The sequence below is a fragment of the Haliotis rufescens genome, unplaced genomic scaffold, assembly GCF_023055435.1.
Source record: "Haliotis rufescens isolate VD_foot unplaced genomic scaffold, xgHalRufe1.0.p SCAF_7, whole genome shotgun sequence".
Taxonomy (NCBI): domain Eukaryota; kingdom Metazoa; phylum Mollusca; class Gastropoda; order Lepetellida; family Haliotidae; genus Haliotis; species Haliotis rufescens.
The window spans coordinates 42650840-42678772 of NW_025964361.1; the positions used below are offsets into that span (position 1 = coordinate 42650840).

The window sequence follows — 27933 nt, forward strand, 5'->3', positions numbered from 1 at the left end:
GTATCATTGAATTGGACAGAAAGGCACATGGCATCCACTGAGTGTTGTAAATAGATTATGATTCGTGAGATAAACAAAGCCAGATCTATTCTGGTATCCACACAGGTATTTTCAGTATGCACAGTTGCAGTGTGTTAGATGATAACAAATTTAGCTTCTAGTGTGAGCATGTTCTGTAATTATTTATGCAAGAAAATGGGTTTATTTTGAGGTGTTAAACTCTATTCTTAATCTTTAGGTGCAAGATCAGAATTACCTCTTTCTCAATTTGTTTTTTAAACCATACCTCAGTATATATTTATTTTGCACTCACTCACAGGTAGCAAGTAAAAAAAGATCCATCAAGTTCTCCACACATCATCATGTAACAATGCATAGGATACAGGTTGAACTCTGAACTCCAGGTTGTGTGTTCTCTGGAACACTCCCAGCATAGACAGTGTTAGGAGGCTTGTAACACTGCAAGGAGCTTTGGAAATACATGTTCTCATATAATTTGATATAACAATTGCTTGCACATACACATCGCCATATAAGCGCAATAATCTTAAATGTGACATTGAACCCCATTTCACCTCACCCGTAATCAATCCTAAACAAAGCTGAAATCTGGAGCGATTAGTTCAGTTTCAAAGGGAAACATAGATACGACTAAAAATGGGACTGTTAAACAGAATTGTTAATAATCAACACATACAGTGTCAAATATAACATGTTAAAAATGTTTTCAATTCACTAAGTCAGTTTTTGATAGAAGCAACATTTTTGCTTGGAAGATTATATTTGACACTGAAGATCTATTACAACTCTTTTAAAAAAGAACTGGTATTAATCTGAATAAACAATTTCAAATATGACATGTAAAAATGTATTCATTTCATCAAGTCAATTTTTGATAGAAGCAAGATTCTTGCTCGTAAGATTAGTTTTGACACTGAGGTGTTTGGTTTCTGTTGTTCTTGTAAGGTACATTTTAAAATATTAAAATAGACATAAAACACTATCTGTCATCAAATTCTCTGCCTCATCCCACTGCAGAAACAGGGAAATGCTATATTGGGAGAATGTGTCGAAACATTTCATGAAAGTTATCTGCAAAATTATCCATTCATGTGGAACACCTTTTTCTTCTGAAGGCCATTAGAGGTGAAAATGAGCCTAGCGGTCAATGGCCATTATCACGAATGTGCACACAAAGACACTTAGAATTAGTGAAATTATTTTACTACTGATAAAATCTAGACAATATCTTTAAACAGGAGGCTGGCGAAAGAAGTGTATAAAGAGACAAAACTTTGCCCCTAATTTTGAATAATAAAGTAATCTGATTGTGTTATGGAAGAGTTTATGTGGTGTCAGAGGGGTGATGGGTGTAGTGGTTTGCTTCAATTATATACAAACACTACATGCATGAAAGGTGCACTATTTGGCCTCTCTCCGCATTCGTGTAGAAATAAAACCTAGATGCTGTCATGGGAAGCGGTTTTACTAATTGGAGTTAGTTCAACTTCTTCATGTTAATGGCGTTTTGTTGAATATTTTATTACAATAATTGTATGATAGCCTATCAAGTATGTCGCCAAGAGCTTCACTGCCGACCTCTATTAAACTAACTTTTGGTTAAAACTAACCTTGTGTAAAATTCTAATTTAAATACTTCCTGTGCTCCTATTCAATGGCATTTTATAAAACATCAGCGGCTGCCATAAAACATCAAAACTTATTTGTGAATAATAATAATGAAATTCAAACAAATTAAGGAAACAGCTTATGAAAATAATGTTTTCAAAGATGCTGAATGGGTAAATATAAAGTTATTGCCTTGCAAATGCTTGGTTTAGTAAAAAAATGGTTCGTTTTAATATGAAAAATATATAGAGATTATTAAACAAGCATGTGTGTCATACTGATTTTATCAACTGAGTGTCAGAATTCTTGTATTTCCCCAGCGAGAGCGAGTTTTGTAAAATCAGTATGACACACATGCAAGTGTAATAATGTCTTGTTTACTCATTATTATTTTGGATATTTTGCCAAAGAAGATGAGTTTCATTCCTTGATTTTGCTGATGAATTGGGCATATATATATATAGTTTCAAGGAAGACATATTCCTTGTGTTCATATTCCATACAACTCCTCTTCTGGTAGTGTGCCACATTCAGGGATTTATCTGGGATTCCAAACTACAAGCCCTCGGACAGGAAATTGGGAAAAGAGTGTTATTTTGTTCAAAATTGGGATATTTTAAAAGTTCCTGTTTTCTTAAATTCAGAGTCTTTTAGTGAGTGAGTATGGTTTTACGCCGCTTTTAGTGATATTCCAGCAATATCACGGTGGGGGACACCAGAAATGGGCTTCACACATTGTACCCATGTCGGGAATCGAACCCGGGTCTTCTGCGTGATGAGCGAACACTTTAACCACTAGGCTACCCGACTGCCACTCAGAGTCTTTTAACATTGTATATTAACATTAAATTGAATAATGTAAGACTAAGAATCCTTATGAAAGCCATTAAAGAATGGTCTGCTATAGGTGAAATACAAGTTGACCCGACCAAGCCATCGTATCAGGTGTAACTATAAGAAAAGATACTATCATGAAATGGGAAGGTTTAAGTCCAATTTGGGAATTTTTACTGACAATTGCTGAAAACTTGAGGCCAAATACCGGCCTCTGAGCATGTCTACATGTCTAGATAAATTCCTGCATGATCATGAAGAGTTTCTCATTACCATGTATATTATGTCACAATAAAGACGACCCATGAAGATCCGGGGTAGAACAGGTCTTCAGCAACCCATGCTTCCCATAAAAGGCGAATATGCTTGTTGTAAGAGGCGACTAACAGGATCGAGTGGTCAGGCTCGCTGAGTGGGTTAATGCATGTCATCGATCCCAATTGCGTGGATCGATGCTCATGATGTCAATCACTGGATTGTCTGGTCCAGAACCAATCATTTAAAGACTGCTGTCATAGAGCTGAGTGCAGTGTTAAACAACAAACAAACACAATTAAGTCTCACATCATTAATAATTTTAACATATTTTACGTGCATCCTTAGACCTTGACTAAAATTTTCATTCTTTAATATCTTTTAACAAAAGATTCTATGACATATCAGCAAACAATGTGTAGCATCTTTAAGTATTATTTACAGCAAGGAGTAACTAGTACCTGCTTTACATTCTCCTTCATTATCTCATTCCAGTCAAATTATCATTGCTATAATGATTGTACTGCAAGATTATTAAATATGACATCACAATGGTGAAATGTAAATACCTCCAAATCATCATTTATAGGTTTGAATTTATCATGCTCAACAGGCTACCTCATTCCAGCATTTCTCTCCAGATCTGAATACCTGTACCCTACAATTAATATCAAATTAATTATTACATGTCACAGACCTGTTCAAGTATTACTACAAATCTCATGATGGCCACTTGAGGTCCCTCTCCCACTGGGACTTGATAAAAGATTTTAACAGATTTGGAATTAAGAGGTGAAGCTGTAGCATACTGTTAGCTGGTGATGTGCCTTGGGAGGATACATGCCACAGTGTGACATCTCCCAGATAGACAAGATGACAATGGCTGATTAAGGCACACCTGTAATTAACCTGTATCTTACCTGTCAATTGTTACCTGTGTCTAGGATCAGCAGACTGCCATGGGTGTTATGATTAAATATATGTCTGTGCCCTGGGGTAGGGACTAATCCCCTGGGTGGGGCCTGCAGGAGGCCTGGGGAAAGGGTGATGCCTGTCTAATTGACTACCTCCCTGTCATCATTAGAGAGAGAGTATATGTCTTAATTGATTAAAAACATGAGACTGGCATTTGAAGGTTAATTGAAATTAAAGTGAAATGTAGCACTTGCAACACTTCCAGTAAACAATAAGCTTCAAGATATCATATTTACTATTTATGTTTTCAGAGATTTATCTAGACCTGCTCAGAGTGTGATATTCAGCCCCTACAGCAACAATACAAATTCCCAATTTGAAATAAACATCTCCCATTTTTTAATGTATGAACATTAAAAAAAGCAATTTTAATCAGAATATCACCATTTGTTCCCAGTTGGCCAGCCAAGGAGACTTAGTTTGGAATCCGAGATAGATCCGTGTTTTTTTGTCGTTCCCTTATATATACTTCAAGTTTGGACTGTCATATTTTGATGTTTAACTGATATTGCAATTTATTCCATGAATAGACACTATCACACATCATTAACACATAATCTCCTAGGTATCATTCTAACTGGTCAACTTCTTGACAAATCAAATCCTATCATGCACTTATGTATCAAGTAATTTCTCTTGCTAGACTTTTATGATGACATAATTATGAGTAGAAAATTTGATTTTTCATACATAAGAGGCATATAGGTTTATTGATATTTAAATGAAGAATTATAACCATATACAAGAGAATAGTACAGCAAACTGTCAGATCCACATTCTGTATTTTTGTTCATTCATATACAAAATGGATTCGAATCATGGTTCACCCCAATTGTGTTTCTAGGTTTGTCAGCACCATACTTGCGTGAGTCGGTTTCAATAAAGTAATAAACTGCTAAGACCTGATTCACGTCAGGCTGTGATATAACTGGAATACTGTTCAAAGTGGCATTAAACCCAACTCATATACAAAACATTATCACCGAACAGTTGCCATTGACTGATCTGATTCAATTACAACCATACACCAATGTTTTTTTATTGTCTTTATTCAAAGACCATATACCAATCGGTCTCTGTTTTATTCATAGCAAGGTCATAAAAACAGCAAGTCACATATTGGCAAATCCTCTGAAATAAATGTTGTCCAAAGCACATTTATTATGAGAAAACAAAGACTTGAATCCATAATTACACAGAATCGAAAACCCTTACAACAATGAAACTGCCAACATATTTGTTCCAGATCTTCTAATCCAGTTATGTTCATTTTATCTGACCATTCACCATGTTGGCTCCTTGTTCCTACTCCACCATATGGTCCCAATATACCATAGTGGCCACTGACATGTTTATTGTCTTTAGATAGGAGCATGTCAGGGTACTGCACTGCCAGACCGCTGTACATACTGCTTAATTGGCCATGTGACCATGGGTACACTAATTAGACTAATTAACACAAGCCACTTTGTGAACACAGAGGAGGCGATCATATATCACTCCTGCTACTGATAAAGCTGTGAGGAGATTGGGAGGGTAGGCGATGGAGGGATGATTGCTGGAGTTGTTGTTTGTGTTGTTACTGTTGCCGAAGTTCAAGGATGCTATGGTATGATACATCGGCCATCTGTAGTTTGTAGGTTAACTGCCAGTCCTTTATTTCAGTGATCCATGATATTGCATGGACCATAAAACTATTAAGGATCATTTCAACAATTTATTGTGTTATAGCTATTCAAATATGTTGCCTCCTTTTTGAAAATAAGGAAAATTAACAAATATAAATGTAAGGAAATATAAAATGTCAAAGCTAGAGAATAACCAGTCTCAATTGACCATTGAAATAGATTCTAATGGGTGTATAAGGCAACAAAGCTGTGAAAATTTTATGCATGGATCACTGAAAATCAGTCTTGACACCGGGTGTTTCACGAACAAACTTACAGAATGTGAACATGACATGTTGCTAGCCATTCCTCTTCTAACACAGTTATAATTCTCCATTTTACTATTGATGAACCCTTGATAAACCTATATACCCTATGCAGGAGTAACCAAGAGTAGTATGGCTTTCAGGTCTCCAAAGAGTTGGGTGAAATATATTGATAATGATTGGAGGTTGCCTTGAGCTAAATGAAGTCTTCCAAATGAATTATTGTAATACGGTCTTCATTTGTCTCACATGATACCGAAGGAGTAATTCAAAATTAAAACTATGTGAAACACAAATACAATCAAGCCTTGTAATTCTATCTGCCCACATTCTGACACTACAACTTGACGCCACCTTCCTGTACAGATTATGTTCATCCTTCAAGACACAAAGCCTGGCATTTCCAAAAATCCTAAAGTTAAATGATCCCGAATTTCTAAAACTACAAAACCAAACAGAGAAAATGGTGTCCAAGATCATATCACCCTCCCTCTAGCACATGGCATGCCCTGGTGTCACGTGCCTAGAAAAACTATACGGAACCCATAATGTTTATTTTCCAGATAAACTAATTGTCCGAATCATTCTATGTCCTGTCTTAATTGCCTGAGCCTCTACCAACCACATGTTTAGAGAACAGCTTACTGCCGCCAGGTGCAAGACCTGCACTCTGATTGGCCGAATGGTATGATTGGCAGGTGAAAGGTATTGTTTTGCATGAGTGAATGGGAAAGTGGGTGTGTCCAGCAATGGATTAGCATGCCATGTGATTGTTATGAAGAGAGGCATTGATGTCCAGAGATAGGTGTCTTGTTGAGGAATGGGCAGACTATTTTGTGAAGGATAATATTGTTTGAACCAGACTCCATCAAGTGTCTCTGAGGATTTATTGTGACTTTAATGGATATATTATTCAACAATTGGATGTTATTCTTGTCACACTGCAACAAGTGATTTGGTAAGTGTTTATTATGAGAGAGTTTATATTGTGATGATTTATGTGACATGAAATGTTTGAGTGACATTTTAGAGTGAGTAAAGTTTGCATGGTTTTACGCCGCTTTTTGCCATATTCCAGGAATATTATGGTGGGGAGCATCAGAAATGTGCTTAACACATTGTACCATTGTCAGAACATTTTTGAAGGTGGTTTAAGATAGTAATGAATACATAAGTAGTAACATGGTGATTTTACACAAGAAGTTATCATTCATACACTCATTCAATATTATTCTATTCTAGGCACATTTATGTAATTATCAAATATACTGTATAATTATCAATGATAACTGCATAATTATCAATGATAACTGCATAATTATCAATGATAACTGCATGAATGTTTATCTGAATACTCATGGGACATCGCCAAAGCACTATTGGTAATCTACTACCCTGAAATAGTCTTAGTGCTTTGACAGAAGCAATGTACTGGTCATTTTGGTAGCACCATTTGAATTAATGATTGCATTTCATGCATGACATCATTTGCTCATCAACTCATCATGTTGTTCATCATTAGCTCGTTAATATCATAACCCCATTTTATCCATGTCAGTGTGTAATTTCATAATTCACTTAATAACGACAGCTGTCCGAGGATTCACTTGGTAATTACAATCAATACTATTCTCATACAACTTGCAGCAATATTTCCTACAATTTTCAAAATAGAGAAATATCCTTTATATCTGATAACCAGGATATTAGATGAGATTTATAAATCAATTTCATGAATAAGAATATTAATTTCAGAGGGTACATGTATTTGAGTATCTATGCTAAAAGTACCCAATAACCTTCATTGTCATATGTTTATCATTGCGGAACAATTCAACATTTGTCAAGCATCAATGTTGTATGCATTTTTCATGCCTTCTCATTGATTCTATAGGATGACTTCACCTTATAGCTCTTGGTGATGTTAAATCTCAATACAAAACTCCAAACTGTCTCCATAACTTCAGAAATGACAAAATCTGTCTTATGTGACAATTCATTCTCTTTTACTTGTATATCCAATTAGAAATCAATAGCTAATTAACGTATCAATCATCATTGTACATTTCAGTCAATATTAGTCTGTACATAAGACAAATTTGTAACATGACACAGATTACCTAAACACGGATATGCCTAGGTCCTTGATATTGATGTATTAACAAACGTCCAGCAAAAGTATCCCAAATGAATTTAATTATTAAACCAAATGTTATACTTTATATGTTTGACATAACCGAAATTGTGTGTCAGCTCCAATTAACAGCTTGTCCATATCAAATGTCCTATATAATTAATCATGCAGAGAGAAATCTTATTAATTATTCATTGAAATGTCTTCGCTAAACATATATTGCACATATTAGATGAGTAATTGATTTCATTATCGCTTTGAAGAAATTATGGTATTCTAGTTTGAGGCTTGTAGTTCTATCATTATTGATAAATGCATATATGTTCCAATCCTTCTCTTTCATGAGCACTGAGCAGCTCCCCCGAGTTGTAGGAAATCAAATTTGTTTATTTAGTTTAATAAAGGATGTAAATATGACTAAATGGATTTAATTGATTATTTCTGCTACCTTATACAAACCCCTGTGATTAATTGATTAATTCTATTGATTGGATTAAGTCAGTCTTTGAAACAGTTTGCTGAAGAGCTGTGAGATTTCGAAAATAAATCCTTTAATTCATCTCACAGGGTGCATCAAATCATGTCTTAAAAGTAAAAACATTCATCATGAAATTTGTCGAATAACACAATAAGAGGAAACAACTAACAGTACAATGTACATTTTTCATTTTCAAAAGGTTAAAGTAAGAATGCATGCTATTAAGTTGATTAACATCATTAAGGATGATTAAACACATCACTTTACTTCATTTGATTCTGAAAAACAGCCATGTTTAAACAGACAGCAATGTTGGCAAGAAACAAAAACATACACACTCAGACAAAGAAACACAGTAGTCTTTCTTGGAAATCAAATCTGTGATTCGTTCAGGAAGCAAATAATATGGAACAAAAAGAATTAATTGAAATTATTTAATCAAAAGATGTCTTGTGTAAAGTATAATGTGTTTATTTTGATATAACAGTTATGGACTATATAAAACCCCTTTGTGTAATTCAAGCTTAAATAGTTGCTATTACAGAGGGTATTATAATGCACTGGCATCAAGTTTCTGCCAGGTCTACAGATTGGTTTCTTGCTGGAGGAATGTGGTAACATGTGAAATTCAATACCCCTCTGTTCCCAAATTTCTTTATACAATTACCAATCCATTAAAGTATAAAAATCCCCACAGAAGTTAAAGCTTTATTGTTATGAAATTTAATCTTGATTGAATGAATGAAACGTAAGTAATGAATAATGTGACCTCGAGACATTGCTGAATAAATGGTTTCATTAACTGTGGGCGCCTGTGAACAGAAAATAAACCTTCCTGAATTTGTACTGAGTGACATTATAAAGAATGGTTAACAGAATGAAAACATTAGTTTTCAAGTTTCAGATATCTCAGTGAGAAACTTAAAAAGGAAATATGTAAATGTCTGCTTTGAGTTTCTTCTGCAGGATTCACATGATTATAGAACTCCAAGTGAAATTATTTCTCAAATTTTCAAAGAAATTTGGCAACAGAGATAATTTGAGCATAATAAATGTGCATGTTTTATAAAATTGTTTTAAAAAGATGATGATGTTGGAACTGTAGTCCTTGGGAAATCATTCCATAATCTCATTGAATAAATTTAAGATTTACCAAAAAGGTTAATCAGAGGGAATGTCTAATGCTGTTTTAATCTGGTTGGCAAACCCCAAACCAAAGCAATTTCCATCTAGCTTTGAAATATTGTTTAGGAAGACTGCCTGGAAACATTACAGGTATAGATCTCACAAAGAAAGGATTGACAAAACTGCAGATAATTGTGTTCAAGGTATGCATTGGTGTGATTCTCCTCATGGCGAGACAGCATTCATTTCACCTTATCACAGCAGCAGCTCAGATGAGTATCTGCCTTGATAACACAGACACTTTGATATTTAGTATTACTGAAAAAGGTTCAACCTATTGTTCAGGTTTCACTAACCCTGTGAATACATTAATACTTTATATCGTCCTCTGTATCTTGCAGTAATTCCATCAATTATAAATGATCTACAGTCTGCATAATAATCGGTTTTCATCATCATCATCATCATCATCATATTATTATTATTATTATTATCCATTCAGGTAGATTAAATAATGATACAGACATTTGGCATCATCATCATCATCATATTATTATTATTATTATTATTATTATTATTATTATTATTATTATCAACCATTCAGGTAGATTAAATAATGATACAGACATTTGGCAGGTGCATTTTACCTGTGTATTAATCATTATCTTTTTAGGTAACCAGGATTTAACACTACAGATAGCTTACATTTGCCCCAACTGTGTATAATTCCATATTGACAATGCATTTGGTTTATGGTATCAGTAGTACACATGTTTAGTGTGATTACAGTAATGGCTACTAAGTCCAAGGTGACAGACTAGTGTCTGCAAATGCTGGGTTTTATGGCTGAACCTGTTAAGCTGATTATGGGATTGTGATAGACGGATATTATAATCTTGCTTGAGTTATCTCCCTTGGTATGATATTGACAATGACAGCTGAGGCATGATTGGGGTTTTTTCAGTGTGTGTGTAGAACAAAGGCATCTATCAAACTGTGTTGATAATAAAATTAGGAATATGTGTAGATTTTAAATATGATAATGGTACTTTTCAAAACTTTCGATAACGGCATTAATGTATTTTAATCAAGGGAACAATGAGCCCTGAGGGGACTCAGTCTGAATTGGTCAAAAGCAACTTCAGCTTGTTATACAAGGTGACCAGATGGATCAGGTGGTCAGGCTCTATGACTTGGCTCATTGTTTGTCACCAAATGTGAGTATTTTACTAAGTGAAATATTAAGCTACAAACAAATCATTAAATACACACAGCAACAAATTGTGAGATGCACTACAGTTATTTACGGATGAAACTTTCAGATTCATCACATGACTGAGCACTATCATGACTAAACATTTTTTTTATCAAATTGGTGAGGATTTCACCTGTAACTAACTTAACTTTCATGGTTTGTTAAGAAGTGAATTACATACTTTAACATGAACATTTTCATCCTAAAATAGAAATTTTCCATCTGATACAAGGCTGTACTGTTAACACACTCAATTATATATCTTGAAAATATACAACAACATGAAAGCTTTTTTAATCGTGACCTACTCATGTAAATGGATGAATAACGAGAGTCCTTTTAAGTAAACGTTGAGACATATGAAATACATTACAGTGCCACCTTTTGATAAATGCAAAAGAATAATGTTTGAACAAGTACATTGACAAATTATCTCAAAATGTTTTTTGCTTTGTAATAGTCGTCTTGCCTATCTCAAAGGCATCTAGGGCCAGGATGAAGGATGCTTTGAAAATCGACCATGCTTCACGACAATGCTTCCAATCCCAGGGTGACTAATACTACCCTTGGCCTTTCTTATTTAGAGGAGGGACAAATATCATTCATTTCCGTTTAAGAAAATCATCTTTGAAAGGTACATTGTTCATTTTCTTAGGACAAGATGATCTGGGATGCGTTATGTGTCGCTGTCGTGTACAGACGAGGGGGGTTCATGTCAGCCTCACAAGACCTTTATGGTATATTTATGAAGTCCAAAATTTATGAATTTCTTTATAAACTGTCTTGATGATAGCTTTCCTCCAGCAACCATGCCCCAAGGATTATATCAATAAAAGATGTCAAGATCTTTTAGACAGCTTAAAGAAACGCATTAGTGATGCTAATAGGTGTTGTACACGTAGGGGGTATATTTCCAGAATACAGGTTTTGACATTTTTACCAAAATATAGTCTTGGGGTTACCGAGGTTCCAGCCTGAAGTCATCCATAATGCCCCTTCTTCTACAACAAGATGATTGTCTACTCAAAAACCATTACGTCTTCTAAGAAGCATTGAAATTGCCTCGGAATATAGTACATATATTGTACTCAATTGTGATTTTTCCCATAAACTACCACAGCGCTTTTGTGTAATTTATACATTCCTCACCAAAACTTCAACTCCTTTACACATGAAGTACCATTAACAAAGGTTATCCAAACAGAAATAAATATCTGGACCCCATTCCACAAAATGATCTTAGCGCTAAGTTGATCGTAACTCCCATCTTTTAACATTGGCTTACGATAGTCATAGTGCTAAGATCGCTATGATGAACGGATCCCAGGACATACTTTCAATAAAGTCAAAACGAGCAGGAGTATCTTCACTACGTCAGAAAGCTCATAAACGTGAAATAGAAACTGGTAACAAATGTTTTGCATGGGATTATATTCTCTTTGTAAAGTACAAATTCTTGTACATTTTGGGTCCTTTCTGGGACTTGAACCTACACTCTCAGAGGGAGGCACCCAATCGCCCAAACACTGAGATAGAAACTGGTCAACATCATACCACTAAAAGATCAGACTGACTTTGTAAATTATGAATGAACAAGACACAAGATGAATATCATTTTCTATAAAAATGCCCACATAATAACTTAAATAGAAAAATATATCGACAAGATAGACAAATGATTCATTTACTTGATAGTAAATCAGTCTGTTATACAAAAATATACAAAAAATAGCTAGATATATTGATTCAATATTTGAGCTTGGAAGATGTCCAAATATTTAAATTAATAATAATAGTAAATCAGAATCATGTGGTCAGAGCATGTTTGTGTATACCCATATATCACTGTTGACACAAATAACTATAACTGTACAGTTATGTTCCCATGAATAGACATATTGTATTGTAACTTTTTTTGATTAAGAGTTATTGAAAAGGGGATATGATAATATAAGCCGTAATTCTAATGTTTAAAATGTAAATTTTTTATGTTTTAGTTATCTGCAATAAATCATTAATGGACTTCACATAAGTACATTTTTAAACATACAATGTTTGATCAAATATACATGTAGGTGAGATAGGGAATTTGAAACTATATACATTTTAAATGAAATTTATTTAAAAAGATAAAGCGATCAGTTATCAGATATGGGCAGACTTGATCAGTCAATTATTTATTGCATAGCAAACAGTAGTCTTCAGATCATTAAAAGTTCAAGACAAATCACATCGTAAAAACAACAAAGTCTACATCAAAACATATATCAACACAGAAAACATCACATCGTAAAAGCCTATCACATTCAGGAGAAACTCCAACACTAATCCTATCAGAAAAACAACACATCCTGTAAAGAACAACACAAATCTGATTGTAAACTAAACAACAATATACCTTGATGGGATTAATCTGAAATTCTTAAAACAACAAAGTCTGATGTTAGTCTCAAAAACCAGACTCAAAAAACATTGTTAAAACAACAACAACCTTTGCTGTCTGGATCTTCAGACAGGTAGCCGGACACCTACCTGTGGATTACCGCAAGTAGCACAATATAACATACCTGTAATTAACAGAACAATGGTCCATCAGCACCTGAGTCTATTGTTTATTGAGATGGGTCTTTGATGTGTGTTAACAGGTTCAGGTAAATATAATGATGAAAGCCATTGCTGTGATATATGGGTATATAATCAGATGAGGTTACAGGTAACTCAGTAGACAGGTAACACAGAGGAGAGTACACTTGGAGAGTCAAGGAGGGGAAATTAAGTCATCACCTACAATTTGGAGTTGTAAACCTATTTGAGATTTTATGGTAAGTAGTAAATTAAGGTGAAGTTGTTTGCCAAAGACAAGCAAATTGTCACTGAAAGAGATGCAAGGTTGTTACGTGGTCACCATAACTATCCCAATGCTGTAACAGCCACAGGCTTTTGTTGCCATATACATTCAAACCATCAACGCTGAAACTGATAAAACTGATTCTGTTAGGTGTAAAAGGCAAAATAGCAATGAGAGTTACATAATGGCTATCTTGTGTACATTAGAAATATATCTTTCATGCATAAACAACATGTACATCTTGGTAACGAATGTGGGTGCCTGGTTCATAATTAAGCACCACATGGATAAAGTGTTGGGTCGTCATACTGAAGAACCTGATTTGATTCCCCACATTGGTACAATGTGAAGTCCATTTCTGGTGTCCCTGCCATGATATTGCTGGGATATTGCTAAAAGCGGTGTAAAACCATACTCACTCACTGACTCATAATTTTGGTCGTTTAAAATGTTAGAATATTGTCCCCAATTTATATAGGAATATCTTTTATTTTTTAGTATAGAATAAAATTTACTTTGTTATAGTGAATCTAATGCAGGTATAGACACAACCACTAGTCCGTTAGTCAGAGATTAGTGAAAATCGAGACGAGATAATCAATGAGCTAAATAGTTGGATGCTAACCGTTGTCTGCCCTCAGTATGTTGGTTCACAAATATGTTTTGCACTGGTGTGAATTTTCATACATGTTCTGTAGCTGGATAAACAGTGCTTGTTAACTGAATAATATCATGTTATTGTCATTCAATCTCTTATTTTTATGTCTGATCATGTTAACACATCTTTCAGACTTGGTTTAAACGTTTTGAGCTGCGTTTCCAATAATGTACAACGTCATGCAAGGTAGCAACTTGATCATTTTCCTGGTACAATTATAGTTAATCCTGGCCACCAGACTAAGACTGTGTCGGGTCAAATGGCCAGGTTCGGATTAGTGCCAATACCTCTAATTACACTTACCTGTAAATGAGCTTCGTTAGGGGTACCCAGGTGTAGGCTGGTAAACATCCCACCTGGCCGACTAACATGTCAGAATTAATCCTCTGTTGAAATTCTAATTGGATAAAGTTTGAGGATTGTGTGCAAATTGTGTAGGATTTCCAAATCTTGTTAAAGTTGTAGATGGTCATTCTTATTACTAATAGATGATGGTGTTTTAATGATGTACTTATTACAAGATCAAACAGTAGCAATGTGTTTTAATCCAGTAACATGTTTATAGATTAGTTTTAACAATTACACCATATGCAACTACAATACCAGATTTATTTGAAATTGTCAAAACCATGTTAATCTTAATTGGATAATATATTCCAAAGATCAAACACCTGTTTTAGGAAAGTCGAGAAGTTACCTGTGTACATCAGTATAAAATAGCCATAAAGGAAAGTCAGTTCTGTTAAGACATAAACGCTTGGAGGAAACAGGCCAAAACAGACCCAAACAACCTTTTCTCAAATCAGTACCCAAGGTAAGGTCTGTGTTAACCACACCTACTTGTCAGCTCTAATATCTGACTCATCCATCATTAAGATTTTCAATAAGATGTTAGATGAAACGAATACAATTTTTGTAAGAACGTATCTTAAGGCTGATCATTCAAGAGGAGACAACCCACTGTGCAACAACAAACACAGTCACACACAGAAGATGGTCCTGGCTGTGTGAGGTACAAAAAATATTTTGCTTCAGGTAACAATTTTTCAAGATAATTGGTTCCTGTTCAAGTTACAGATGTTTGTCAAAAAAACAAGATACATCCATTCAGTGAGCTATTCACACCGGGTGGATGTTTTATGTCAATGTCAAAATACCATGATCGAAACTTATTTCGGTGTTTGGTATCTAAAGCTTGTAATCTGTAAGAAAAATATGAGTTAGAAGTAGTAGACATTGATGTATACATTAAGGTTTCATTCATCAAAGCTCACAGAGTTATCAGCCTGTTAACAAGAATGAGACAAAGACCAGCAGCCATTTGGATCAATGTTGATTCAGCTGATATTGGTTTTACCCAATATTGTTGTGGCTTCAATGGATTCATTTGTGCCGTAACATAATTGCTCGTAGTCAAAATTCAATTCCCTGGTCTCAGACCCAACTATTCCTCCAACCAGACATAGTTAGTGATATAATTATTTACAAATATAATATCCCCAAGCATATATTATGGAATGGAATTGGCATTATATAATGGCCAGTGCTTAGTAGGCCTTGAGAGCATGTCAAGCCAAACTTTGTAACAAGATTACCAACACAGTGAAGTGTTTGTCAAATCTATTTACTGCCAGCATGTTCTATGTTAATCTACAACAATTACCCCGAACACTTCAGAACAAGTTGTGAGGTAAATATCAGTCTTATTTCACTTTTCCTTATGTGATAAATTTCTATATTAACTATGTTGATGTTTTATGCTGTTATTTTCTGTTATATCAAACAGTTAAGAAGATTTTAACATTTTCCTCAATAGATAAGTGAATATTATTGTACAAATTAGGCTGAAGTATCTGATCAATAATATTATTTCAGCAACTAACATGTGCTTTGAAGTAATGGAGACTGAAGAATTGATAGTTTGACTTCCAAGTTTGTGCAATTACTTCAAAAAGTTTTTATTCAATGGCCAGGATTAGGTGCTACTTGGTCTCTACTAACTTGATCACTTGGTATTTTTAAATGATTTCAATGAAAACACTTAAAACTAACCAACTTCAAAGGCTAACAATCATAATATACTAATCTTGCCTCTACTTCAAAGTCAGAGCATCCAAATATTACACAAAGTCTGGATTTTGTCACAACACCTGGATCAAACTGAACAACTTGTGACAAAATTACGCTAAATTGTGAACTTGAACTAAAGTGATGAAAAGCAACACTGTGCCACCTGTTGCCTTTCAATTCAGAAAATACACAACAACAACAAACCAACATAACAGCAAAATACAGCAATCATGGCCTGAAAATGAAAATAAAAGAATTACTCAAAGTTACATAGGTCAAGATAACAGATACTGTTCTCCTACCCCTGTTTCTCTTTATGATTAAATCTAAAAGCCTTCTATTGAACAGAGGTGGGGATGGAGGTAGTGGGTACTTCAACATGAAACAAGTTTCAAGATTAATTTGACTAATGTTAATTTAATGACCCAGGGCATCTATGTTCCACAATACACCACCGAACGCATGAGTAACCACCCCATCTAAGAGGGGGAAAGCCTTGGGGGAAATGGCAGCCTTCCCCGTGTGATTGGTCGAAGGGGGACGGAGGCGGTCATTGTGTGGAGCAGTCAGTGGTCAGTTGGAGGATTCAGCTCAGTTGATAATGACCAGTGTGGTTGTGAAGGGGATGCTCAGTAACTCCCGGCTATCACTCACTATCACTCACTGCTGTTGGTCAAGGCCCCATTCATTATCACTGTCAGCCTCTCTGGGGTAATACAGGGTTATTGGTGGTACCCCGGGATAAGGGCACACTTACACTCAGGAGGAGGATGTGTTGTGACAGGGTCTCGATGTATAATTATTTCACCAGTACTGAGTGACTGTTAGGTAAGAGTTACATATATTGATAGTAAACATGACTAGTTATGTGCTGTTGTGGGTCCGTGTTTAGAAACATAATATCAATAGACAGTTGACATGGATTTCAACTATTTTATTGTTTCCATGTATTTCATTTCATCAACTCTTGTGTTGAGGTTTTTCTGTTATGTTTGGTAACTTTAAAAGTATCTATCTTTATTTTTTATTTTAATTACACTTTGTGCTAAAATATTTGGTTATATGTCAGTTTTATTTTTCAAGAAACAGAAAGAGATATCATACATTAATTAATAGACCATGTATTGTCAATGGGTTTTGATCACCTGAACATCATTATATAGTTATTGGTAGATATTTTATATCCAATTTTATTTTGACTTGTAACCTGTATCACCTCCACTATCAACAAGTTGAAAATGTCTACATGCCTTGATAAATAATTCTAATTTGCTAGGAGATATTAATTTGAGGAGGCTGTAGACCGGTTGATATTCCAATACCAACTATCATGATTAAATCATTTATTGGCTATGAAAATATTGACTTTACTCAAGAAGCAGTAAGATTCAGATTGTTATTTCAACCGTTGTTCATAGGAAGGTTTTGAAGTCAGATACATTGAATAGAAGACTGTTTGCAGACAAGAAGGGAAATATTGACTTAGTAGTGTGTAGCCAACCTCTGACTTGCCCATGGACGTTTATACTTTTAAAGCTCAATCCGTTGTAAGCATATAACATGGATACATTTTCAGATACAAATATACACTGTATGAGGATGATTCCGACAATGAACCCAGCTTGTTGGCACGCAAGGTTGTCTTTTCATGAGTATTTACCCGTCTCATGGACATTGTGGTTGAAAAGTCGACGTATTAACTTTACAAGCAGCTGTAATCAATTACGGCGCCACCTATGGCAAACCCGGACATAAGGCAGGGGTCTCTCTCTCCAAATGTCCCTGTATAAGTCCAGCGTCAACAGTCAAGCGAGTTGTTTACTATTGTATTTTGTATTTGCAGATTTGGCCATCAGAGACCTTGATTGGACTGTGGGGAGGCAGACGACAGTGTTAGCTTGTTACACAGTGCGCCCGTGTCCATGTAGGCGGGGACACAATTACTCACTGTCCACACTGACGACAGAAGCTGCAAAAAGTACACGATCTTGAGACACTTGCTGGTGTTTTTCAACGTTTGATATGATTTAGAGAAGGGGATTGAAACGATTTCAAGATGAAGAATTTGGTTTTATTTGTGACTCTTCTCAGTAGCCTGGGAGTGTTCTGTGCTGATGTAAGTAAAGTGTTCATGATTGATGAAGAACAACCGAGTGGAACCATTGTTGGTGATCTCATGCAAGACACAGAGCTCCATACTTTGGTTACAACAGAGGAAGCTGCACGACTGAAATATGAAATGTCAAAACAAGGAACAACAGTAGCCAAGTTTAAACTTGACGCCAATTCAAGTACACTGCGGACTGCTGAGGTTCTTGACAGAGATACAGAATGTGCTGGTAAAGAAAGCTGCAAGCTTAGTTTTGATGTGACTGTGTATGAGTTGAAATCCGGAGGATATGACCTGCACTCAATTGTAAGACTCACAGTGATTCTGCTGGACATCAATGACAACCCTCCAGAGTTTCCCCAGGGTTTTGTGTCTTTGTCGTTGCGAGAGAATATACAGATTGGTGAAATGATCTTAACCAATCCTGCGCATGACCTTGACACTGCTAATAACTCTGTACAAAGTTACATCATGACTCCAGATGAAGGGGTATTTGAGCTTAAAGAAGTTACTGATGGTGGCAACAAGGATTTAGGGATTCTGATTAAAGCCAATATCGATCGTGAAGAACGAGACACTTATCAGTTTGTCATTGTGGCCAAAGATGGTGGTAATCCTCAGAAGACTGGTTCTATGACTGTGAATATTCAGGTCTTAGATGAAAACGACAACCGTCCTGTATTTACCAATAGCACGTTTGAAGTGACTGTCGCAGAGGATTTAGCTCTGGATTCATCCATCTTGAAGCTAAGAGCAGAAGATTCTGATATTGGTGTTAATGGTGCATTATCATTCCACTTCAGTTCAAGGACTAATGAAAATATCAAAAAGTATTTTTCCATTGAGGAAAAATCTGGAGATGTCAAGGTCATCAAAAAGCTGGATTATGAGGAAGAGAAGCAATATCGGTTTGTTGTCATGGTGAAGGATAATGGCACTTCACCGTATTCTTCACAAGCTGAAGTTATTGTCAACATTGGCGATGTTAATGACAATGCACCCTACATCACAGTGCGAAGTAGCTTCGACGTCTCAGAAGATGCTGACGTTGACTCCTTTGTTGCATCATTCAAAGTCACAGACAGAGATAGCAACGAAAACCGTGAGGTGAACTGTTCAACAAATGATGAGCATTTCTACATCAGCAAATTTAGCTTTGAGTACTACAAGATTTTCCTAAGTAAGAAGCTGGATTATGAAGAAACTAAAAGTTATTCTGTGAACATTACGTGTGCTGACAGCGGACAAATCCCCAAAGTTAACTCTACAACTTTCACAGTGAATGTCTTAGACTTCAACGATAATTCCCCAGTCTTCCCCCGTGAAAATGTCACAGCCCACATCACCGAAAATAACCATCCTGGGGAAATCATCATGACACTGACAGCAATTGACAAGGACGGCGAAGGCAATAATGATGTAAGTTATGCTGTCATTGAAGATTCTTTGGATATGGCAGAAATTAACATCCTCACTGGGGAAATCCGAGTAAAACGGAGAATCAACCGCGAACAAATCAACAAATTCAGCTTTCGAGTTGAAGCACGTGATAGCGGTTCACCAGCACAGCGTTCCTTTGCAACAGTTACTGTAATAGTTGATGATGTTAACGATGAAGCCCCTGAATTTACAAAGCCTCACTTTGAGTTTGACGTCCCAGAAGGTCGACCGGTCAGTATGTCTGTTGGGACGCTTAGTGCCACAGATGCGGATGCCTTACCAAAGCTCCTATTTTATCTGATTGGTGATGAAGTATCAGACGCTTTCAGTGTTAGCACCACAACTGGTGAGATCATCACTCGTAAAAAACTTGACCGATTTGTAAAGAACAAATATGACTTTAGCGTGATGGTTATGGATGAAGGAAACATTTCTTTCAATGACACTGCAAATGTAACGGTTTACGTCATAGAGGACCGAGCAGTGCCTCCTACAATACTGTATCCCATGAAGGGAAATAACTCTATCCGGATTCCTTTTGACATGGATATTGGTCGTGCGATTCTTGCTGTAAAGACTGATACAAAAACAAACACAAGACAAGCAAGATTTCTCATTGAACATGGAAACGAAGAAAATTTCTTCAAACTGGATGAAAATTTCGGCAACCTGACCCTGGTCAAGGCAATGAGACTGAAAGATGCTGGACTATACAAGCTGTTGATATCAACATATTATGAAAATAATCCAGGACAGAAGTCTTTTGTAACAGTGGACATTATTGTTACTGGTTCTGATGTTAAGGAAGAAGACGGCAATAGCTACATCGTCATTGTCATCATTATAGTTTGTGTGACCGTCATACTTGCCGGGGCCATACTGCTGGCCATTTGCATGATGAAGCGAGTGGACAGAGAGAGAAAAGAAAGCAAGAAAAGGAAAAAGGAAGAACTGGAAAAGGTGTATAACGTGGACAGCATTGAGAAACTGGCTGCAGCTTCCGACGATAAAGTTCATGTCATGGTGAAACAACAACTCAGCTTCAGAGACGAAAAACATTCACAAAAAAAGCTACAGGTAAGAAAAGTCAAACTAATGTCAATTAATATTATTGATGTCACTGAACTACTAAAACCTCTTAAAGAGTTAAACCTCAGTGTCACATGCCATCTTTGATTGGCATTCTTGAAACAGTAAATAGCAACAAAAATTCTCGTTAAAAGTTTTTATTAACTGACGTCACAAATTTTTCTTGAAATTGAAATAGGTCAAACGTTTCTCCAACTCAATGTCACTGCTTAGAAACATCATTCCCTGAAACATGGTAAAGCTACAGAAACTCCTAGATTGACAGTCGACTTTTATGAATGTTTTTGTTTTTTGTTATTCAGATGATCACATCATTAGGTATTTTGTATTCAGCTGATTTGAGACACTTAACATACTATAATATAATAATTGCTCAAACTTGATAAATAATATAGAGGTGAATAATGTACACTAATAAAAGACATTATCCCCTATGAGGTCTTATATAACCTGCAAAGAGAGGTTTACATAATAATCAAACTGAATACCTTTTCAAAACACTTAACTATGTAAGCATAATTGTCCCACATGTCACAACCGTCTTACCATAACCTTCCAATCCCCCGCACACTCAAACCCACTCACTGCCAATAATTAACAAGGACGTACCACATTCACAAGTACCACAAGAATTGTTTGAAAATAAGCAGTTCAAAAATATTTATTTTTCATCTTAACCCCTCCCAAGTACAGTGAGCTAATTTACACCAAATTACTTATGTTGACAGTAATTCTCTACCTGTATACTGGGGAAGTGTATAACAACCTGAATGGGGAGGAAAATATTGATGTTTGAGATCAAGTCCTGTAGGTTCATATTAGGGAGGTGGGGTGGTCACTAGTGGTCACTTCTCCTTGTTGACCTGTTTGTCCAGCTGAGAGGATTAAGGATATGACTGTAGGGTGTTAGGGTACCAGAGCAACATGTCACACTGAGCTTGTTCGGAGATGTATGTTTTGTTATGTCACATTAACAAAATCCATAGTCTCCCTCGTCTTCCAATAGATATTTTGCATGTTCCAACATCCATTTCACAATTGATCCTTCATATAAAGTTTTATATTTCAATAAAAAAAATTGAATCAAAAATTAAAAGTGACCTGATCTCAAGTGGCTCATTTCGATAAGAAGGAAATGTTATTAGAGACAATTTGATATATTATGAAGTGGTCAGTAAGGGTTGTTTTTCATTCAAATTCTGAATTCTAATTGTTTTATAGTAATAAAAATGCTAGATTTAAATCATGGATATTACATAATTCTTATTTAAGCCTCATGATGTGATTTTAGTCTTGAGCCTTAAGATTGGAGACAAACAGGCTGAGGGATTTCAAGCACTTGAAAAGTTCAAATATTAAATCTTGGATAATTTTGAAACATGATGTCAACGCCATTTTCTGAAAGACCATGAACTAACATTGGACCTTTAAATATGCGTTTAAACTATTTGAAGAAAACGTCCATGCGAGGATATCATGGAAGGATTTACGGTATCTTTCAAGCTTGTTTCAACAGTGAGAGTCTAATCTATACCCACCCCTTTTATTAGCTTAGGAAATTCATCTGAAATGGCCGCCATCCTACAACACAACTCAATATTTACAATCTTGTTTTGTTCTTTAAGTCATTTAACCAAATCTAATTGGCTCTAAGTTTTAAGTCGTGTGCGTGTTGGCATTTTACTTTACCATTGTTTGTAGAGAGGTGAATGTCAATTTCACGACTGTGATCGGGAGACAGGCAAAGTTTGAAGATAAAACTTGTACAAACACACAGGAATGTATTCTTGCTTCCGAAGCAAGCTTGCAGGAAGAAAAGGATTCATGGAAGGCCACAAATAATACACTGTCAAGCGGAATAGTGTGAAGGAATTATCATTGGCTTCAGTTTGTCAGGCTCAAAGTCCTCAAATATGGACATGTGTGTGGCAAAAAGATTATTGGCTGTTTTTCAAGGTGAAATAAAACAGACAGACAAATTCCTAAAATGAACAAGAAATAAAACACATGGACATATTACAATGATTTTTAGAAACCATCCTTTCAAAAAGTTAATTAACTTATTATATACTTAATTTCAGAAGGAAATGGTTGACGTAACTTCACAGCCTGTTCAGAAAAAGATTGTCCAGTTTGCCGACCACCCTGTTACTAAGGTAGAGGATGACATCAGCAATCTGTCGGCGGAGGCTGACAGTGGTCATGGAGGGAGTGAAGAGGACTTCAATAGCAACGGGAGATTTGTATATCTACACAATGATCCAGGTATGTAAACGTAACAAACAATCTTTTTGTAATTTTCAATTTGTATCTCTGAGGCATAGTTATAGAAATGCTTAAGTTTAGAATCACTTACTGTCAGATGCATTTTGAATTTGACCTTTAGACATTTATTTTATGTTTCTGTTTAGGAAAGCAATAGCTAGAAAAGATAGAACTTTCCAATTTAATTACATCCATTTTCATCAAACCTTTCCTTTATTCTTTCTTCTGATTCTGTACTATTTTCCTTCACTATTGTCCTTCTCTCAATCACCGATATCACATCCTCAATTGTCCACTGTATCATAGGCTCCATTCCATTCGAATACTTATCTTGGACTCATTTGCTGCCATGGTTTCATCATAAGTTTGGATCGCATGACCATACAAGCAGCCATCATAATTAAATTACATTCAACGCAATAGAAATGCTGCAAGGAGTACTCCATGAGATGGAGGTGGGGATGTCGCTTTTCAAAGAAAAGCTACGGCAAAATTTGGTCCAGGATGTTTCCTCTTATAGAATGGAGATCGAGGATGCTGATATATACATTCCTTTACTTTCATCCTTCTCTCTATCTGTTTATATCTTCCTATTCATCCATCCTTCTCACCATGCCCTCCTCTTCCACCTGCAGTTGTACACAACACAAGTTATGTATAGCTGACACTCTCAGCTTTGGTAAGTCCATGTTTGCCAGACTCTGTGCATTTGCTGTGCTACTGTAGCTTCGTGCCTTTAACCATTTTGCTTTCAGATGTAAAACTGAACTAATTGTTGTGACTAGTCTTTATCTATCAACTGATCCTTTAAACCATTTTGAATAGAATTCTTAACATTCTTAACCATTCTATTGCTTTTTTAATGTGTTTATAGCTTGTAGCTTAGCCTGGTTACTGATTGAGTTTAGTCTAGCAGTCTAGCTGTGTCAGTGTGTTAATATTGTAGAAGGTGTTTAATTTGTGCTGTCTTAATGATTCTAAAAACAGTGACCAAGCGCATTGATGTAAATTAACCTGTATTTTTAAATTCAATTAGAGCTTTCTAATAACTCTGTGAAAGCTGTGTAGCTTCTACTACTAACTGTAGTTAACAATTGGGCGTGTAACTTTAAAACCTCTATCAATATTCATTATATTTGTGCTTAATGTTCTTTTCTTTAAAATGTGTGATATCCGTGATTATAATGTATGTATGGATATCATATTACTATTAGATTCTTAACTTTGAAAATAGAAATTTTTAATGACCAGATAAGAGTTTATCATCAAACATTTATGAATACAGAAAAATGATAATTTAAACTGTTAAACAAACATGAGAATCAATTACTACCTTTGAATAGAATATACAAACTTACATACCTCTCAGTATTAAAAAATATAATTATTTTTAAAAAGAAACATTTCATATGTATTTATGTAAGGAAAATTATGTAGTTCTTTATATTTTCAGATTCGTCCCAACAGCTTAGTCCCAGTGAATCCTTTGACTTCCGTCCAGAAACTAGTATTCTTAGTTCCTCTTCATTACGAGAATGGATGGTTGAAACGCCTCGCAGAGTTAATCTACCAGTGACCTATGTCCCTTCAGAGAGGAGTTATACCCCAGTTAGGGAGCCCCACCCCACAGAGACAGCCCCACCCCATCATCCTTCAACGTCACAACGTGTGCCCCCTACTCGGAAATCATCAGCTCGCAACAAGTCTGTACGCTTCAGTGTTGATGAACCTGATGTTGATGGCTCCAGCATTTAAAGGTAATTGTTATTAAAAACTTTCATTTTTATGAAGACTGCAAAAAACTGTATGGATTAAGATTTGATAAAAGTGTAAAACATAATAAAGTTTTTACCACTTTTACTCCTGAGTATAAAATATTATTGAATACTTCAAAAATAACAATATTAGCTCATAAAATTACTTATGAAATTTAATGTTTTCTTCTTTAGGCAACAATGGAGCCCTTGTATCATCAAGAAGGGGAGACAATTCTGAAGATTCCAGCATTACCAAGAGGGGGAGATAACTCTGAAGATTACTGTGTTGATGCTTCGAACTGGCCAGTGTTTCCGCTTTGAAGGGCACGATCCAACCTCTATCTCTCTGACAAACTTATTGTTTGCAAACAGTGTTGTGAACTGACAATTCAAAGGAGGAATCTGATACTGCTGAAACAGACAGCTAACTTGTGCTATCAGTATTATGGTGCAGTGAATACAAACTGACATATTTCATATGGTGCTAATATTGAAATAATTGACAATTGACTATATACCATGTCTTTCAGTACATAGTTATAAAAATTATGATATGACGGAGACATGATGGTTATAATCAGCTGAAAGATGATTACTAGAGAATATACAAGATAAATTATGTCCAGCTAAAATATATATTGAACAGATGTGTACAGTTTATACGTTGTTGTACATATTATTAAAATTGATAATGAAATGATATATAGTTTTGTTGCCTCACTAAGAATGGCTGTGTGAATGTTTTTAATGCTATATTCTGGATATATTTGGTGGGGTTGCTTAGTTGTTAAAGCGTTTGCTCGTCACATTTAAGACCAGGGTTTGATTCCCCACAAGGGTACAATGTGCGAAGCCATTTCTGGTGTCCCCCGCTGTGATCTTGATGGAATATTGGTAAATTGGCCTTTAATTAATAAAGTTGTGATTAGGCAAGCCAATGGTTGACAGCATGAGCATTAATACATGGGGGCACAATGACTTGCAAGTGGCCAAGTCGTCCATTGTGACCATCCATTTGAGAGAGGTACTGTGATATGGGGTACTGGGATGTGAAGATACAATTATTTCATCCATGGCTCTGTTCCACAAAGTGTTAATTGTTCAATAATCTTGAAATAGAATATTGAAAGCCCTACGTTAACCTGACAAACTATTTTGTAATCCATGCTTGTCATAAAAGCAACCCCAGTACCTCATGCTTGTCACAAAAGCAATCCCAGTATTCCATGTTTGTAATAAAAGCAACCACACTATTCCATGTTTGTCATAAAAGCATCCCCAGTATCCCATGCTTGTCATAAAAGCAGACCCAGCTTTCTATGCTTGTCATAAAAGCAAACCCAGTTTTCTATGCTTGTCATAAAAGCAGACCCATTATGCTAGGCTTGTCATAAAAGCAACCCCAGTATCCCATGCTTGTCATAAAAACAGCCCCAGTATTCCATGTTTGTCATAAAAGCAACCACACTATTCCATGCTTGTCACAAAAGCAACCCCAGTATCCCATGCTTGTCATAAAAGCAATCCCAGCATCCCATGCTTGTCATAAAAGCAATTCCAGCATCCCATGCTTGTCATAAAAGCAAACCCAGCATCCCATGCTTGTCATAAAAGCAAACCCAGTATCCCATGCTTGTCATAAAAGCAATCCCAGCATCCCATGCTTGTCATAAAAGCAACCCAGGTTTCCATGCTTGTCATAAAAGCTGCCCCAGTTTTCTATGCTTGTCATAAAAGCAACCCCAGTATTCCATGCTTGTCACAAAAGCAAACCCAGTTTTCCATACTTGTCATAAAATCAGACCCATTATGCTATGCTTGTCATAAAAGCAACCCCAGTATGCTATACTTGTCACAAAAGCAACCCCAGTATCCCATGCTTGTCATAAAAACAGCCCCAGTATTCCATGTTTGTCATAACAGCAACCACACTATTCCATGCTTGTCACAAAAGCAACCCCAGTATCCCATGCTTGTCATAACAGCAACCCTATTATGCCATGCTTGTCATAAGAGCAACCCCAGTATGCTATGCTTGTAACAAAAGCAACCCCAGTATTCCATGTTTGTCATAAAAGCAGCCCAAGTATACCATGTTTGTCGTAGAAGCAACCACACTATTCCATGCTTGTCATAAAAGCAACCCTGGTATCGCACACTTATAAAAGCAGACCCAGTATGCCATGCTTGTCATAAAAGCAACCATATTATGCCATGCTTGTCATAAAAGCAACCCTGGTATCGCACACACTTATAAAAGCAGACCCAGTATGCTATGCTTGTCATAAAAGCAACCACACTATTCCATGCTTGTCATAAAAGGAACCCTGGTATCGCACACACTTATAAAAGCAGACCCAGTATGCCATGCTTGTCATAAAAGCAAAAACACTATTCCATGCTTGTCATAAAAGCAACCCTGGTATCGCCCACTTTTAAAAGCAGACCCAGTAGTCCATGTTTGTCATAAAAGCAGCCACACTTTTCCATGCTTGTCATAAAAACAGCCCCAGTACTTGATTCTTTTAATAATAGCAACTCAAATTGTGGATTGGTAGGCCACAAGCTAACTGTGGATGGAAAACAAGGACAAAAAGCTGACTCAGTTATCTTTCTGCTGTTATTTGCATACTATAGTCAGGTCTGTGCAGAAAGACACCGCTTCTCAAAGCAAATAAAGCTCTCTTGCTAGGCTGCTTTAATTTCATGTGTGAGAACCTTTTTTCTAAATGCTAACAGCAACTTAAAGAGCTTCAAGGCCCTACACTGTTGATATAGAGTAAAACTAAAAACAGGAGGAATAGGCCAGGACTCCTGAGTTGAACCTGGCCAAGGTCTAGTGTAGATTCAGGCTGTGGGTGGAAAGGAAGGATGTAACACGCTGGCATCAGCAGAGCAGCACCTCATTCATGACATTCATCTCCCACACAGGGAGGGTTTAAACATTCTGTTGGAGTTGTCAGCGAATACCAAGAACATCACTGTAATGAAACAGGTGATATTCCATGCTGAAAGTAACATGATGAATTGACAAGGAAACAACATATCACTTTGGTTGTTAGCTGAGATTATTGGTTT

At 36.0% G+C, this 27933-nt stretch overlaps 1 protein-coding gene across 4 annotated transcripts in view; it reads left to right on the top strand.

Annotated features, from left to right (window-relative positions):
- The window catches only part of LOC124132664 (protocadherin-11 X-linked-like), a 58363-nt gene extending 32808 nt beyond the window's left edge, over positions 1 to 25555 (top strand). For 2 of the 4 annotated variants that reach the window (XM_046496690.2, XM_046496691.2), the window contains exons 3-6: positions 18038 to 20821; positions 22915 to 23098; positions 24552 to 24855; positions 25048 to 25555. In XM_046496690.2, coding sequence (XP_046352646.1) covers positions 18251 to 20821; positions 22915 to 23098; positions 24552 to 24853 — 3057 coding nt within the window. In that variant the 5' untranslated portion in view covers positions 18038 to 18250 and the 3' untranslated portion in view covers positions 24854 to 24855; positions 25048 to 25555. Of the gene's footprint in view, positions 1 to 6440; positions 6585 to 18037; positions 20822 to 22914; positions 23099 to 23733; positions 23778 to 24551; positions 24856 to 25047 lie in introns of those variants that run through there. The other 2 variants (XM_046496692.2, XM_046496693.2) reach the window with 2 other exon arrangements.
- The last annotated feature ends 2378 nt before the right edge of the window (positions 25556 to 27933 follow it).